The 16,655-nt window shown below is 42.0% G+C and overlaps 2 protein-coding genes across 9 annotated transcripts; both read left to right on the top strand.

Annotated features, from left to right (window-relative positions):
- Positions 1-491: 491 nt before the first annotated feature.
- On the top strand, positions 492-4,550 carry COMMD3 (COMM domain containing 3). Of its 2 annotated transcripts, XM_045874300.3 has the most exons (8): positions 492-777; positions 2,093-2,204; positions 2,313-2,376; positions 2,466-2,500; positions 2,865-2,925; positions 3,017-3,073; positions 3,168-3,227; positions 4,178-4,550. In XM_045874300.3, exons 1-8 carry the CDS (start codon positions 639-641, stop codon positions 4,235-4,237), a joined length of 588 nt encoding a protein of 195 aa, XP_045730256.1. In that variant the 5' UTR covers positions 492-638; the 3' UTR covers positions 4,238-4,550. The 2 variants fall into 2 exon arrangements, with proteins under 2 accessions (XP_045730256.1, XP_064448054.1); XM_064591984.1 differs by lacking the exons at positions 2,313-2,376; positions 2,466-2,500.
- A 962-nt stretch (positions 4,551-5,512) lies between these two features.
- BMI1 (BMI1 proto-oncogene, polycomb ring finger) lies at positions 5,513-16,415 on the top strand. 7 transcript variants are annotated; one of them, XM_045874297.3, is made up of 10 exons: positions 5,513-6,072; positions 10,880-11,010; positions 11,347-11,443; positions 12,044-12,099; positions 12,173-12,247; positions 12,415-12,523; positions 12,602-12,647; positions 13,081-13,179; positions 13,543-13,623; positions 13,710-16,415. In XM_045874297.3, exons 2-10 carry the CDS (start codon positions 10,899-10,901, stop codon positions 14,037-14,039), a joined length of 1,005 nt encoding a protein of 334 aa, XP_045730253.2. In that variant the 5' UTR covers positions 5,513-6,072; positions 10,880-10,898; the 3' UTR covers positions 14,040-16,415. The 7 variants fall into 7 exon arrangements, with proteins under 7 accessions (XP_045730253.2, XP_045730255.2, XP_064448049.1 ...); XM_045874299.3 differs by having other exon boundaries at positions 5,516-6,072; positions 12,197-12,247; XM_064591979.1 differs by lacking the exon at positions 5,513-6,072 and adding an exon at positions 6,418-6,571.
- The last annotated feature ends 240 nt before the right edge of the window (positions 16,416-16,655 follow it).

Raw genomic sequence — 16,655 nt, 5'->3', positions numbered from 1 at the left:
ATCATTAGTCGCCCACAGTCTCACTCACAAAAGGGTAATGCTGGGAGGTTAAGCTGTTGAGTAAAACAAAACAAAACAAAACAAAACCCCAAACCAAAAACACAACACAACACAACACAACCAGTTGCCTCAAATGGGAGCTCCCCGCAGGCTTTCGCGCTGAGGAACAAGGAAGACGAAGTTTTCGGGATCCCTCCGGCCGGGATCCCGACACCTTCCGCCAACGCCCCCCCACCCCCTCCCCGCCAAGGGGGTCTTTCAAGGAACGCTCCCGCGGAGCCCCGCAGGAGCTGGTGACAGACCTAGGTGAGCCGCGAGTGGAAGAGAAAGCACCGAGCGCGTCCACAAAGCGCCCGGGCCGCCCCTCTCGCCGAGGCGCCGCAGCTCTCGCGGCTGGCGCGGAAGGAAGGGCTGGACGGAAGCCGCGGCGCCAGGGACTACAGGGGTGGCGGGCGACGGACGGTGGGCGGCTGGGCGCGCGGGCCGAGGCGCGAGCCAGAAGGCAGGCGGGGAGGCCCCGGGCTGGGAGGCCCGCAGCCCGCGCCGCCGCCCCGAGCCGCGTGCGCGCGCGGCCGCATCAGCTGAGCGCGCGGCGCGTGTCACGTGGTGCGCGTGTCGAAGGTCACGGCGCGCTCACAATGGAGCTCTCGGAGTATGTGCAGAAAGGCTTCCAGATGCTGGCAGATCCTGGCTCCTTCGACTCCAACGCCTTCACGCTTCTCCTCCGGGCGGCTTTCCAGAGCCTGCTGGACGCCCAGGCGGACGAGGCCGTGTTAGGTAAGCCGCTCGGCTCTGAGCTAGATCGGCCTGGGTGGAGGGGCGCTCGGAGAAGAGGAGCGAGACCGAGCGAGAGGGGAAAACCCCGGGAAGAGGAAGTCTCCCGGCTTTGCCCTTCGCTCCGGACGGAGTGTGGGGATGTTAACCCGGAGCGGACCCTGACCATTGTTCTGTTCCCAGTTGGCACCTGCACATAGCCTGCTACACGTTTCTGGTCTGATTTCTCCTCCCAGTCTCTTTGTTCCTTTGTAAAGCCCGTGTTCAAGTCTTGTTTGTGGCCTAAACATGTAAGGTGTTCAGCCTGGTCTGAGGCAAAGGCTGGTTGACACTTGGACTTCATCAGGGTAGCTCCCTGCAATTCAAGCGTTCAGTGCTAGGCTGGCAAAGGTTTTAAAGAGTCTGTTTCCAAAGTAATTACTAGGTCACGTAGTCTTGACATTTTCCAGCTTAGAGAATACCTCAAGTTCCTATGATCACTCCAACACACTAGTTAAGTATGTTTTGCACAGGTTCCACGCCTGGAACCTTAAAATACGGTGCAGAGTGTTTTGTTCCGCACCAGTTACCAGGAGAGGAGTCTCTTTTAAGTGGTCCGGTCAGTGATTGCCGAGTGCCGTGTCAGTATGGATTGAAGGCATATTTTAAGACAGATCGCTTTTAGGTCATTTTCTTAAATATAAATATCCCAACAATTCAAATTTTGTTTTTTTCTGTAGTTTCATGATCTAAACACTTGTACAAAAAGTATGAAAGTGGAAGTTCTTTAAACGAAAATAGTAACCACCACCTGGGTTAATCTCAAAAAAAGGATAGCTGTCAAAATCTGAAAATATTTTGAAAATTGTGTTTTATATTCTGAACTCGTTCCCCGCCTCTGATACGTTAATGTCCTTGGAGCCAGTTATCCTAAAAGTAACCATTCTTTAGAGGGAAAGTTTATTCATTCTTAAATTTACACCATGTAAAATATTTATCTTATTTTCCTCTGAATATACTGCAACCAGCATTGTAATGACCACTGTGTAGTTATTTTTTTTCTTTGGGGCTACAATGTTTTTTTAAAAACAGGAAATTAAGGTAAAATAAAAGAAGGTAATTGAGATTGGTAACAGCAGAATTATTGATGTGTGTTCTTTTTTGTTTTCCATTGACCTTGTTGCTCATCTCATTTACTTATAATTACCAGTCCTTATAGTTGAATTCTTTTTGTGTTCTTGTTAAAGGGGATTTTTGCCCAAATGAAAATATCCATTTTAGAAACATGACTATAAAGAATTTATTATCACAGGCATCACTAGCAATTAATTTATTTTAGATCACCCAGACTTGAAACATATCGATCCTGTGGTTTTAAAACATTGTCACACAGCAGCTGCAACTTACATACTGGAGGCAGGAAAGCAAAGAGCTGACAAATCAACTCTAAGGTACAGGATTTATTTAAATATCCATTTGTTTTCAAATAGTACCTTTTAAGATTCCAATTTCAGTTTTTTAAAATGGACACTAAACTTTGGCTTTTTCCCCCCCTTTAGCACTTATCTAGAAGACTGTAAATTTGATAGAGAGCGAATAGAACTGTTTTGCGTGGAATATCAGGTTACTTACTTAAAGTTTTTTAAATTAACAATTACTATTTTTCTTCTCTTTGCAAAGATGTGTTTTCTTTCTTTCTTTCCTCCCTCCAGAATAATAAGAATTCCCTAGAAAGCCTACTGGGAAGGTAGGTACTGTATAAGGTGTCAAGCTGAGCCACTTTTCACTTGCAGGTATGAATGGAGAGTGCTGGTGTGAAACAAAACAGGGAAAAAAGACAGGGATCTTGACCAAAAGAAAAGGGGCCAAAGGGCAAGTGAAACAATTGAAGTTAAGCTAATGTTTTTAAAGATAAAGTTTATTGAGATAATTTTTAAAATGCTCTTTTACTCTTCAGAACTTGAATATAAAGTTTAACAATGTTTTAAATTCAGAGTAAATTGAAAATGTGTATGTGTGTGGGGGGGGAAGTAGACACCATTCTTGGTAAAAATAAATACTGAAAGTTTTTATGTAGATACTATGTACAAAATTATCATTGTATTTTTTAGTATAGGCAGATCTCTCCCTCATATAACTGATGTTTCTTGGCGTTTGGAATATCAGATAAAGGTAAAGTTTAATAACTGTTCTCTAGGGGGATTTAGGGAACTTTAAAAAAAAATAGAGTTAAAGACTGAAATTATGTATTGTGTTGTTTTAGACCAATCAACTTCATAAGATGTACAGACCTGCATATTTGGTGACCTTAAATGTAGAGGTATTTACATATAAGCCTTATCTAAAATTTAAATTTGAAATGAAATTTTAAATGTCCTTGATTTACATAAAGAGCATTTTTTTTTCTTCCCTAGAATACTGATTCCCGATCCCACCCAGAGATTAGTTTTAGTTGCAGCATGGAACAATTACAGGTACAGTATTAGGATCTGTGAATATACTTCTCTGTTTATAGATGTTTAATTGAGAATTATGCTTACAGAAAGTTCAAAAGAAAAATTATCTAACCATCTGTCAGCAGATAATGAAGGTTGGTTAAGAATTTAATAGGAAATGGCTTCAAAAGCAATATTTTAAAGTAGGCTTCACTTTTGAAATTAAGATGTTACTCATAAAGAATTGGTTTTATATTTGCTTTTCCCTCTGATTAAGATAAATTTCTGAATTGTAGTACTGAGTATTGTAGTATTGTAGTATTCCTTCTATTTGTGATTAGTTTGCGCCAATAGGACAAAGCAAAATTAAGAACATGTCTTTGAAAATGTCTTCTTTGCTTTCAGAAATTGAATTAAACTTTCAAACAGGATTTTCAATAATTTTTAAATGACTTTTTATAAAGGAGGAAGTATACATAAAATTCCAAAACTCTTTATATTGCCAATATAAGACTGGAAAAATTCAAAACTACATTGGTTAATGGACATGATAACGAATTTATTTCTTACCACTTAAAAAAATGAAGAGCATTACTTGAAATTTTGATGAATTTTGAATTTTTCAAAAGGCATCTCCTGTGGAATTGTTTTAATGTAACCATTAACCAAACTTTAAACTTTCAGAAAGTATGAATACAGTATAGTTTTTTTAGGTAACTTGAGGAATTTAGTTTTGAGATACCTTGCCTGTTACGAGGATTCGATTGGAAATTATATTTCAAATCTGAGGGAAAGTAGCCCACTTGAAGATGAGATATTTTAGAGGAAAACCTTCTTTTGATCGATAGTGGTTTGTCAAAGGTTAAAATCCTCGTGAATTTTAAACTCGTTTAGAAAGTGCCCCGACTTTTTTCTTGCATCTTTCTCAAACTTGGATACTTCTGTCTTGTGTTTTATCCTAAAAACGTGATATTATAAACGTCTTTTAGGACTTAGTGGGGAAACTTAAAGATGCTTCGAAAAGTCTGGAAAGAGCAACTCAGTTGTAACTTGGGGAAGTTAACGATCCGCCCGGGTCTAGAGGAAGACCAGGAACGCCTTGTCGTCGGCCGAAACACCGTTTGTGCGAGCTGGATGTCCTCCTCTTAAGTAGAATTTTTTTTTCCTTTTGGATTTATGCCGCTCATCAATTTTGACACTTTATTTTTTTACACTTGTAAAAGAGTTGAGGGAAATTCTGCCTAAGTATTTCAGACATCTTTAGTATAAACTGTACATTGATCCCATTTTGATCTTTCTCAAGTCTTACAAAAGGAAGTAGACAGTATTACACTCTGAATAAATAAGTTGTTCCCACAAAAAGAGTGGAGAGAGTTTGTTTGGATCTGAGTTTGTGTGTTAATTATTACTTTAAAGACATACATACGATTAACGTTAACTTTTAACGATCGCCTTTTCTTTGGATTAAAGTTAAACACAGTGAGAAAAGATGCGATCTCCGGGGTTTGTTGAAGACCCCAGCTTCGGGACTTCGGGAGCGGACGTGGTTGCCCCGCGTCGGAAGCCGGCCGGTCCCGTTACCTGCGCCGGGGGCGGGGGGGGGCTCGCCCGCAGCCGGACCCTCGCCTGCGGGACTCCCGAGGCCCGGCCCGGCCAGCCCCCGCGCGGAGCCCCTACCCGGAGCGAGCCACTGCCCGCGCGCGCCCCGCCTCGGCCGCTGGCGGGCGGGGAAGGGGGCCGGCGCGGCCGCGGGAAGACAGGGGCGGGCGCTGTTGTTTCCGCGAGCCCAACTCGGGCGCAGGTTCCGCGCCGCAGCGCCGGAGTCTGGGCCTCAGCCCGTTGGGCTGGCGGGGCCGAGGCGGGGGCGGTGGCCGGGTGCTCTCCTCGGCGGGAGCCAGTGGACGTGTGCGCCGCGGGCGGAGGCGGGCGGCGGAAAGAAAGAAATAACGGGGGGTGGGGTGGGCTGAGCGGTGTGCGGGGCCGAAGCGATGCCCGCTCCGAGAGCAGGGTGGCGCGTGTGGCGCTGTGGAGAAATGCCTCCGCAGCCGCGCCAGCGCCGCCGCCGCCGCCGTGCAGAGCGAGGGGGAGGGGGGCCGGGTCGCGCTGCTCGGAGGGGAGGGGGCGGCCGCGGGCCCGACTACACCGACACTAATTCCCAGGCCGCCCTTAAGGAATGAGGGGAGCACGTGACCCGGTGGGGGGGCGGCGGGGGGAGGGGGCGGGCGGACTCTGAGCCATTTTGGAGCCGGTGTCAGTTTCCACTCTGCCTTCAGCGGTGCATTTTTTTTTCCACCCTCCCCTCCCCCCTCCTCATCCTTTCTCCCCTCCCCCCGCCTCTCCGCACGCACACACACGGCGCCCCCCACTCGCCCTCCTCCCCCCACAGCAACTATGAAATAATAATCGTAGTATTAAAGGCAGAGATCGGGGCGAGACAATGGGGATGTTGGCGAGGGAGCCCCGATCCGGATTAGAAACACCTCCCAGCCCCGCAGAATAATACTGATCGCGCCCCCTCCGCGCGCTCCCTCCCCCGAGTGCGGAGCGGGAGGAGGCGGCGGCGGCCGAGGAGGAGGAGGAGGAGGAGGAGGCCCAGGAGGAGGAGGCATTGGAGGCCGAGGAGGAGGAGGAGGAGGAGGAGGCCGCGGAGGAGGAGGAGGCCGAGGCGGAGGAGGAGGAGGAGGAGGCCGGGCTCGGGAGGCAGCATGAGCCGAGCGCGGCGGCCGCGGCTCCTCTCGGCTGCGCTCGTTGCCCATTGACAGCGGCGTCTGCAGCTCGCTTCAAGATGGCCGCTTGGCTCACATTCATTTTCTGCTGAACGACTTTTAACTTTCATTGTCTTTTCCGCCCGCTTCGATCGCCTCTCGCCGGCTGCTTTTTCCGGGTACGTAGAAGGCGAGGCGCCTCCGGGACTGGACCGGGGGGCGGCGGGGGCCGCGCGGGGCTCGGGCCGGCCGCGGGTGGATGGGGAGCGGCCCCCCCCGCGCCTCTCCCGCGCCGGCCGGGAGGGCGCTGACACCGTGGGCGCCGAGCCCCGCGCCGCCGCCCGCCGCCGCCCGCCGGTCCCGCGCGCCGCCCGGCCCCGCGCGCCGCCCGCGCCCGCGAGCGCGCGCCCGCCGCCGCCCGCCGACTCCCGCGGCGCCGGGACCGACCCGCAGCCCGCGCCGCGCCGCCGCCGCCGCCGCCGCCGCCGCCAGCCGGGCTCGGCGCCGCTCCAGCCGCCGCCCGCTCCAGCCCCGGACGCGCCGCGCGCGGCCCCACGTTTTAGTTCCTTTCTCCCCCGAGCGCCCCTCTACACCCTCGCGACGCACATGGCCCCCGAGAAGAACACTTCTATTTCCAGTCTCTGCGGCTCTCCCCGCCACGGCGCCCTTTGTTGAGAGGTAGATTTTGATGAAACGGGGACGGGTTCCTGAAATCGGGAGCTGCTCGGGTCAAGTGGCTTCCCTCTTCTCCCGAAGAAAGGGCTTTTGAGGGGTTTAAACATCCAGAGAATGCCCTCATTTTATAGGGACGGGTTACGTGGGGGGCCGCGATCCCGCCAAGGTGGATGTTAAACTGGAAAGAGCTCAAACAAAAATGTTATTAACTTAAGTTGGAGGGACACTTGTGTGAAATTGGATGGCTTGTAAGATGGCGGTTCCCAGTTGTTTCCAAGGTCTCCTGCATTTGTGTTTAAAATGGTAAAGTTTTCAAGGTGTTATTTGTTGGGAGTCTTAGATAAGTTCTCTAAACAGTACTTGGGACGTGCGCACTGGGAAGTGGGCATTTCAAATTTGGAGCTTTTTTTGGAGTGATGATGGTGACTGGACGTTAGTCTTGCAAGAGGTTTCCATCCACCCCCCCCCCCATTCTTTTTCTCTTTTTCTGTTTTTCCTCCTCGGTGACTGCAGTTTTTCTCTCAACCTCTACTATGGGGTGCACTTAGAACCATGACTTGAGTCCACTGCGTTTTATAGGTTTTGCTAAATGTTAGCATAGGTCATGTGGTAAAGAGATGCTTTGGAAAAGGAGCACCAAAAAGTTGACTACATATGTTTACATAGTCTTTTGGGTTTGACAGCGATATAGCATGATCTTTTCCCCAGAAATTTACAGTTAATGATTGGAAGTAAACAAGTAGAGAGACTTTGATCATTCCCAATTGCAATAAAAGGATTTAGTGGGCTTAGTGGTCACGGTCCAATATTTGAAAGAGAGGTATGTATTTTAACCCCTTCTCTTAAAGTAGGCAAAATTCTGGGCATGTTTATCCAAATCCAAGAGTAGGTTGGTGGTACCTAGAATGTTACGAGTATTCAACATATATTTTATAGGAACCTTAACCCTCAAGTTCTGAAAACACATTGTAAGCTATAGTAAAGACTTGAAAGTTAAGAATGCAAATTGTTGGCAGTATATACTAACTTACCTGACTATGTTAATATTTGAATTTTATTTTAAGTAGACCGATCATTATCCCTTAGAGATTGATTTTATGAACAAATTTACAAACTTTTTAATATTTGAGTTCATTCCCATACATTTGCCCCAGAGTGCAAAGGTGTTTGAAATAACCTACCTGTGCAAATTATATGCCTAGTAACAGTATCTTTAAAGCCATATAAAAGTCACTACGTATGCATGTGTGTACACACATATGCTTTTGTAAAAAAAAAAAAAAAACACACATTTAATTGTACTTGATAAATTCATTAGTACTATACCACCAAGTTCTGGGATGTGCATTAAGTACCCAACTAGGCAAAATTCTCCCTAGGAGGCAAGTTAACCCAAACTTTACCCATACTTCTACTGGGCTGTGAACCCCAACTGGGGTTATGGAGTTCATTTGCATTTCTTAGATTGCAATAGTCAAGCTGATTGTTAACATGAGAACTTGCTTCTGTTTTGCTTCATTTTGACATTACTGGTGTTAGGCCTCCCAACTAAACTGACAGCCCTTACCGAGTATGTTATAATGGCAAGTTTTAACTATTGAGTATTTTTACTGTGGTACGTTTGGTGCATTTTTACTTGCCTGCCTGGCAGTTTTCTGTGTTGGAACCTGAAAGGCTTTCATTTCTAAGGTGCAAGAGATTGTTTCTTAAATCTGTCAAGCGTGTCAGACGTTTTGGAAGTCATCCTTAGGTTGCCAGGACTTTCAAGTTGTATAAAAAGATAAAGAACTGATTTTTATGTAAGTAACAAAGTGATATTTACTAGCATTATAGATGATAATAGGACTGTGGCCAAATTCTTCAGAACTGAGTTAGAAGAGTTGTGTGAATTAAGACTTAAGATGAATTTGGAAAGGTTTTAGTCAAGTACCTGTGACATAAATGTTAAGAGCTAACCAGTAGATTACTCTCCACTGAGGTTTGACTGTCCTGTGTATTTGTATTTGTGTTTGGTGTTTTCTGTGCAGTGGAGAAATAAAGACAGCTATTTTTATTGAAGTCCCTTCCTAAACTTGATGTTCGGTGGCATTAGTGTGATATGCTTTCACAAGGAGACATAAGTATCACCTTGCTACCTTTCTAGGAAAGGTCCTGTGGTTTCACAAGGAGAGTTTTCTTTAAAAAAGTTTGTCTTTAGTCAACCACATGGATTTAAATATTGCTACTCTTTAGGGACAGTGCTCCACCCACAACTCCTCTGCAACTCCACTTAGATTTATTTTAACAATATGTTGACAATAGTCTTGTAAACAAGTAATCCAGAGATAACTGAGGAATCACACATGAAGTTTTCTGGTTGAAGTTGCCAGTTGCCACTATGATCACTTTCATAAAAGAGACTTTGTTTTGTTTTTACCTTTTTTATTACTCTGAAGCTGTTAGTTTCAGCCATTGAGGTATGTTGATTGGTATTTCCTTCATTAAAATTCCCTAAGAATTAAAACTTCAGTTGCATCTTCCAAGTTTCAAAGGTTCCTAGATTTCTATTGAAAGCGGTTTTGAGAATGTACTTCAGACAGGTCTGGAAGCTTGGTCCTATTTTAGGTTCTGAAATGATTGAAGTGGGGGTAAGAAATATATTTTTCAAGAGTACTACACGAAATAATTGACTTCCCTGATTGTCCGCTGGTGTATTGTTGCTGACAGTTCCCCACCGTGACTTTTCTATAATATATGGTATCTTTTGGGAATATTATTCCATCGTGTGGGGATTTGTATGGAGATTAGGTTGAGAAAATGACATTTGTTTTTCTCTCCTATGTTGCTCTGGGTTGACAAGGTGTTGATTTAGCGTTGGGAATGGACTGGTCACATGGTTCTTTACATATTGTCACTACCGTACCGATTAAAGTAGTTTGTCTTGCCTCCAGCATAGTTCAAATAAAACACAAGGCTTTGCCCCCTCCTTGTCTTCTTGTAAAACAGATTTCACTTTTTAGCCTTAGTAAAACTTTGTATCGCTCATCTAATCTGCAAGAAAACTTCATACTAGAGACGAAAGCTTTAAAGAGGTCCAATTCAATAAACATCTCTGCAATCTGAGCCCTGACGGTTTCGGGCTAAGTGCACAGTTGGCAGTTCTCAAAAGGTCCCTTCGTGAAATTTTTGACCTAGTGATTGCTAACAGGAGAGACCAAGTCAAGATCTGAAAGAAGCTCTTCGCACCGAGTCGACTTGGAAAGAGGCCCCCAAGAGTGTCCGAAATGGCCGAGTGCGGTTTGCATTCTCCTTTACCACTCGCACGCTCCCGGCCCCCCAGGCTGCCCGCCCGGTTGCCGCGGGCCGGGATCCTGCTCCCCAGTGCCGCGGGCCTCGTGGGGCTGCCCCACCCCCGAGCCGCGCAGCGCCGCCCGCACCCCACCCCGCCCCCGCGCCAGCCCCGCCCCCGCGCCGCGCCGGCCCCTCCCCCGCGCCCGCTGCCGCCGCCGCCCCGCCGCCCCGCACGCCCGCCGGAGCTCCGGGCTCGGCCCGGCTTCGCGCGGAGTTGCAGCGGTGGCCGGATGCCAAGTGTAAGTGTAAGTTGCTATGGAAACCCCGACAGAGGCGAGTTCCGAATCCGGAGCGAGACGGAGCCCCGGGCGCCGCCGGATCCGCCCCTCGCATCCCGGCCCCCGGGCGTCCGCGCGCTCAGGCCCCAGCTCGAGGCCGACTGGAGGTGCTCCTGCGGCCCCAGCACCCAGCTCCGGAAATGCCAGGGATGCAGATAGGGCAGAATTTGTTTTCCCTTTGTATCGCGTGAAAACGTGCCAGGTTCTGGTTGCTGGAACCGCCTAAAACAACAAGAACCCCTGGGAAGCCAGGGCATGCTCCCGGATTTTCGATTGAAGATCCATAAGGAAGTTTTACAGTAAATTAGGAGATCTGGAACAAGCTCTGGCGGTTGGTAAATATCTGCTGGGACTGCGTGGCGTGTGCAGCAGCCGGGGGGCTGCTAGGCTAGAGGAGGAATGGAAGAAAGAGACCCGAATATTCTCAGCTCCCAGCCCCCACCCCAGACCTTTTCTTCTCCCTCCTGGAATGACCTGAGGGACCAGAAGTTACTTTAGTTGAATCCTTTTTCATCATTTGACTATAATTGATTCAGGTCTGATTAGTAAATTCCTTCTGTAGAAAACGTTGGGACAGTCCAGCTGTACAGTGTTAAAACGAGTTTTATGAACTCAGCATTTCAGAGCATTCGGTTACTAGAAGTTGGGAGATAATCTCGTTTCTGTTTCTGTGGATTATGGCCAATATTTCTGTGTCTTGCAGGATACTTTATCAAGCAGAAATGCATCGAACAACTAGAATCAAGATCACTGAGCTAAATCCCCACCTAATGTGTGTGCTTTGTGGAGGGTACTTCATTGATGCCACAACCATAATAGAATGTCTACATTCCTGTAAGTACAAAGTTTTAGACCTTTTTGTGTGTGTCATGTATATTTCACATTTCTTTCTGACGTTTGAAAACTATTGACAATTCCAGCAATCCTTGAGAATGTTTGTACAAAGTGATGGAGTCATTTTCTACTCTTGCATTTGGTTAATTTTTGTTAATGCATAGTTTAAAGGTGTAACTATGGAATGTATAAGTGTTCCAAGAATGTTAATTGAGTTCATTGGAAATACCTTTTGACATTTAGCATTCTGCTACCACTAGTTCTCCATTTTTGACCCTAATTTCACTGCTTAGCATCTAATTTCTAAACTTAAAAACTTTGTTTTTCTACTACTAGTCTGTAAAACATGTATTGTGCGTTACTTGGAGACCAGCAAATATTGTCCTATCTGTGATGTCCAAGTTCACAAAACCAGACCACTACTGAATATAAGGTAAGAAAAGGTTTAAAATTATTGTCTCTAATTGTTATTGGAATTGCATAATTTAGTGAAGGTTACCCTGTTTTATTTCTTCACACAAAATTTACCGTTGAATCTCCACCTGGTGTGTGTGTTTTGTGTAGGTTGCTCTTCATTTCTCGACATTTTAATGATGACTAATTTTAAGCAAAGTTCGGTATTATTTAAGTGGATTTTAAAGGTTTTTAAAAAACTTTTTTTTTAAAACCTGAATTAGTTCTCCATTTCTGCATTGCTTTACTGAGTTTATGACAGGCAGGAATGAGTGTGTTTTAAAGTGTTTCCATTTTCTTCTCTCTATTCTCTTTCATATTAGCTAATTTAGTAACTTGAAAGGCATACTTCTCTTGATTCAGTGAAATGTGAAGAATTTTTTAATGAATGTAAAAGTATTTTTCCATTGATTTAAAAGATACTGCTAAAGAATTTTTATTCTCATAATTGTTATCTTACTGATGTACACTCTTACAATCAAGTAAAATACTACAAAAAAACAAAGAATCTGTAATAATTTATGAGCATTTAAAATTTTGCCATTATAATTAATGATTTACTTTTCTAATTCTTTTTCAGGTCAGATAAAACTCTCCAAGATATTGTATACAAATTAGTTCCAGGGCTTTTCAAAAGTGAGTAACTTGCTTACAAATGAATTTTTACAAAGTATTTCATCAGGTTTACCTGCTATAACAAATGTTTAAGTCTTTTTCCCCCCTCCCCCTTTAGATGAAATGAAGAGAAGAAGGGATTTTTATGCAGCTCATCCTTCAGCTGATGGTAAACTCTTTAGAGAGGGAAAAGACATTTTATTTGGAGGGAGAATTTATTATTCAATAATATATTAAAATTGAATTTAACTTAAAGTACCATTTCCATTTTCCTACATCTGTAATATTTTAATTAAATATTTAATTTTAAAATCGAATTTCAAAATGTCTTTATAGCTGCCAATGGCTCTAATGAAGATAGAGGAGAAGTTGCAGATGAAGATAAGAGAATTATAACTGATGATGAGATAATAAGCTTATCCATTGAATTCTTTGACCAGAACAGGTAAATTCTTTTGGAAATGTGTTTTATGCTAATCTGTTCATAGATGCATTGTTCCACTAATAAAGTTATGTTTCTTAGATTGGATCGGAAAGTAAACAAAGACAAGGAGAAACCTAAGGAGGAGGTATGTTCCATGTCGCAAAAACAAACAGAAGAAACATTGTTTGGATTCTAGATTTTATGAAGGTGTATTTTGCCCTTTAGAATATTCTAAGGCCAGATGATGCTGTCAAATGGGAGAAAATGATCATATTTGATGTTTAAGAGTGATTTATATGCGATAGTAAGTAGATAGAATTTACTTTATATATGATTATTCTTACAAAATGCTTTGAAGAATTAATGCTTAATGCTTTGATGTATTTAAAGTTTTCTTATTATATTAGCAATCACCTTATTTTGTATTTATAATAGTAAACTCAAAGTATAGTTGAGAATTTAGTCAATCTCAGTTTTGGTATTCATACTTTTTATCATATTGAGGCAATCTAATGGAAATTTTTTTCTTACCCAAAAGTTAGGAATTTTAAAAAATAACTTTTTAAATGTATTCTTAGGTGAATGATAAAAGATATTTACGTTGCCCAGCAGCAATGACTGTGATGCACCTAAGAAAGTTTCTCAGAAGTAAAATGGACATACCTAATACTTTCCAGGTATCTACTTTATGGTTTTTGTGCATTTAATGTGGATTTTTTTTTTAATTCAATGACTTTTTTCTTTTTGGATTCTGAACCCTAAAAAAGCAACAGATTTTTTTAAATTTAGAACTTAGTTGGAACTATCTCTTAAAATGTTTAGTATGAATTTTGTTTTATGCTATGAAAACAAATTCCTTAGTAATTTCAGGGAATATTTTTCCTCATTTGAAGTGTCAAGAGGGAGTCTTTTCTTGTCCAGATGTTTGAAGAGAATGTTTGTTAAAGCTTTTTTGGATTGCATTTAGATGACAAAAAAAAAATCTCGATTTATCTTTGTTCTTCATGGTACTTAGTAAGTGAAATACTATTTTCCAATAGATTGATGTCATGTATGAAGAGGAACCTTTAAAGGATTACTACACACTAATGGATATTGCCTACATTTATACCTGGAGAAGGGTAAGTAGCCTAACTAACACTCCGAGAGTATTGTGGTAAACTGTATTTAAAGAGGACTGATTTTTTTTTTCCTTTTCACTTTGTAGAATGGTCCACTTCCTTTGAAATACAGAGTTCGACCTACTTGTAAAAGAATGAAGATGAGTCACCAGAGAGATGGACTGACAAATGCTGGAGAACTGGAAAGTGACTCTGGGAGTGACAAGGCCAATAGCCCCGCAGGAGGTGCTCCCTCCACCTCTTCCTGTCTGCCTAGTCCCAGCACTCCCGTTCAGTCTCCTCATCCTCAGTTCCCTCACATCTCCAGCACTATGAATGGAACCAGCAGCAGCCCCAGCGGTAACCACCAACCTTCCTTTGCCAATAGACCTCGAAAATCATCAGTAAATGGGTCATCAGCAACTTCATCTGGTTGATACCTGAGACTCTTAAGGAAAAAAAATTTTAAATCCCCGATTTATATAGATATCTTCATGCCATTACAGCTTTAGAGATGCTAATACATGTGACTTTCGTCCAATTTGCTTTCTTTTGTAGTGACATTAAATTTGGCTATAAAAGATGGACTAGATGTGATATTCATATGGACGTTAATGGAAAAGATTGTTCCTCTAAAGAATTGGTTTCTGAGAAAGCAGGCAAGATGTTTTTCTGTGTGTTAGGCAAGATGTGAAATGGTTTCTGTAACCATTGTTCAGATTTGAAAAATTCTGCAGTGGATATAAACATTGGGCCATAGTTTGTTAATCTCAACTAACACCTACATTACATTCTCCTTGATTGTTCTTGTTATTATGCTGTTTTGTGAACCTGTAGAAAACAAGTGCTTTTTATCTTGAAATTCAACAAACAGAAAGAATATGCATAGAATAATGCATTCTATGTAGCCATGTCACTGTGAATAACAACTTACTGCATATTTAGCCATTTTGATTCCTGTTTGATTTTTACTTCTCTGTTGCTACACAAAACCGATCAAAGGATAGTAAACTTCAGTTTTACAATCTGTATGCCTAAAAGCGGGTACTACCGTTTATTTTACTGACTTGTTTAAATGATTCACTTTTGTAAGAATCAGATGGCATTATGCTTGTTGTACAATGCCATATTGGTATATGACATAACAGGAAACAGTATTGTATGATATATTTATAAATACTATAAAGAAAATATTGTGTTTCATGCATTCAGAAATGGTTGTTAAAATTCTCCCAACTGGTTCGACCTTTGCAGATACCCTATGTTTGAGCCTTATCAGCATAGAACATTTTTAATGTGGATCTCTAATTCTAAATTCTATTCCATTGGAAGCAATTGGCAAATCATAGTACTGATTTTCTCTAGTAATTCATGTTTACTTTGAAAATTAATTGTTGCAGTAAAGAAAAACTTTAAAGACTTTGGAAACAGTGTCTTCATTTCCTATTGCTTTTGATGGAATGAATGTGTTTTTAAAGTGCATATTGCTCACTATAATTCTAAAACAAATTTTTAAGTAAACCAGCAAATTGCTGGAAGAAGGCATTTTATCTAAAATTATTTTAACGTGGTTTAGCAGTTACTTCAAATTTAAGGGGTTGCTTTTACAGTTATAAACAATGACATATGCCCTCTCTCTAAAATCTTGAAATAGAAGCAATTTATTTTTAGCTTCTCCAGATATTAATTTTTAAATAGAGTGAACATGTTGAATTTAAAATATGAATAACCACAACCGTTTTCAGTTTGTGTTTTGCTTTGGTCGAACTTGGTGTGTGTTCATCACCCATCAGTTATTTGTGAGGGTGTTTATTCTATATGAATATCGTTTCATGTTTGTATGGGAAAATTGTAGCTAAACATTTCATTGTCCCCAGTCTGCAAAAGAAGCACAATTCTATTGCTTTGTCTTGCTTATAGTCATTAAATCATTACTTTTACATATATTGCTGTTATTTCTGCTTTCTTTAAAGATACAGTAAAGTTTTATGAAACCACAGAATACATATATTTTTATTTTGACCTAAATTTGTACAGTACCATTGTAAGTGTTTCTAATTATAGATGTAAAATTAAATCTCATTTGTAATTGGGAAAATCCAATAAAAAGGATATTCATTTAGAAAATAGCTAAGACTTTAATAAAAATTTGATATGAAAAGCACAATGTGCAGAAGTTTTGGAAACCCTACTGTGGATTACAACAGGTAAACTAAAGAGAATCCATTGCTGTCTTAAATAGTGATGTTGCTAAGAAGTCCGTGCTTTGTTGTATAATTGCTTGAAAGCCCAACTGAAAGATGTATCTGTTTATTTACTCTACAATCTTTGAAGTAAAAGTTACCCATGTTTGCCAATTTTGGTGAATTTAACTCATTTTTCTAGGCTTCTCAAGTTTTTCATGATGTTATCTAAGAAAGAAAAGTTAGTTGATGGAAGTTTCAAATGATAGTTTTACTTTGGATGATCATGTATGTATATAAAGAATGAAAAAATATTTTTCAAAGACTAAAAACTTCAAATGCTAGTGGACCTGTCACTTGACTTGCACAAAATCAAGTTGTGAGATCAACATGGAACTAAAAGACTTAACATCTCAACCTTTTTATGATGGACTTATTTTTGAAATTGCTTATTAAAAATCAGATCTTGCATTTATGGCTCACTTAACACTGTTTTACCATACTTGAAAACATGCATTTATTTTGTTCGAAAGGATTTTTCCCCTACTCCATTTGAAAATTTCTTAAGCGTTAAAGGATATTTCATCTAAAATGTCTTTGTCTTTTAATAAAGCAGAAGAAAGATTATAATGTTTTGCATTCTCCCATAACCAGCTTTCACAGTTTTGACAAGATTTAAAACTTTTGCTAAGCTACCACTTTAAAAAGTTTCAATCTTATAATAACCCATATCAAAGGTGTTAACTTTGTAATTCTTAGCAGTAAAAGCAGAGTACATGAAAAGTAGGCTTTAAGTTCGGCTTTTGCTGCTGTAAAGTATTTTAGGATTCTGTATCATAAAGTTAGTGCTAACAAAATATTCCACAGAAA

Source organism: Mirounga angustirostris, unplaced genomic scaffold (genome assembly GCF_029215605.1).
Source record: "Mirounga angustirostris isolate CCGP_5_RB_7025 unplaced genomic scaffold, mMirAng1.0.hap1 SCAF_5, whole genome shotgun sequence".
Taxonomy (NCBI): Eukaryota; Metazoa; Chordata; class Mammalia; order Carnivora; family Phocidae; genus Mirounga; species Mirounga angustirostris.
The sequence above is the reverse complement of the archived record's forward strand: the minus strand, read 5'-3'. Positions and strand labels throughout refer to the sequence as shown.

Bases quoted from the DNA above. Each gene is read 5' to 3' on its own strand.
- COMMD3 (XM_045874300.3), top strand. From the start codon at position 639: ATGGAGCTCTCGGAGTATGTGCAGAAAGGCTTCCAGATGCTGGCAGAT. The intron at 778-2,092 runs GTAAGCCGCTCG...AATTTATTTTAG, and splicing joins GGCGGACGAGGCCGTGTTAG to ATCACCCAGACTTGAAACAT. The intron at 2,377-2,465 runs GTTACTTACTTA...TCCTCCCTCCAG, and splicing joins TGTTTTGCGTGGAATATCAG to AATAATAAGAATTCCCTAGA.
- BMI1 (XM_045874297.3), top strand. From the start codon at position 10,899: ATGCATCGAACAACTAGAATCAAGATCACTGAGCTAAATCCCCACCTA. The intron at 12,100-12,172 runs GTGAGTAACTTG...CAAATGTTTAAG, and splicing joins AGTTCCAGGGCTTTTCAAAA to TCTTTTTCCCCCCTCCCCCT. The intron at 12,648-13,080 runs GTATGTTCCATG...ATGTATTCTTAG, and splicing joins AGGAGAAACCTAAGGAGGAG to GTGAATGATAAAAGATATTT.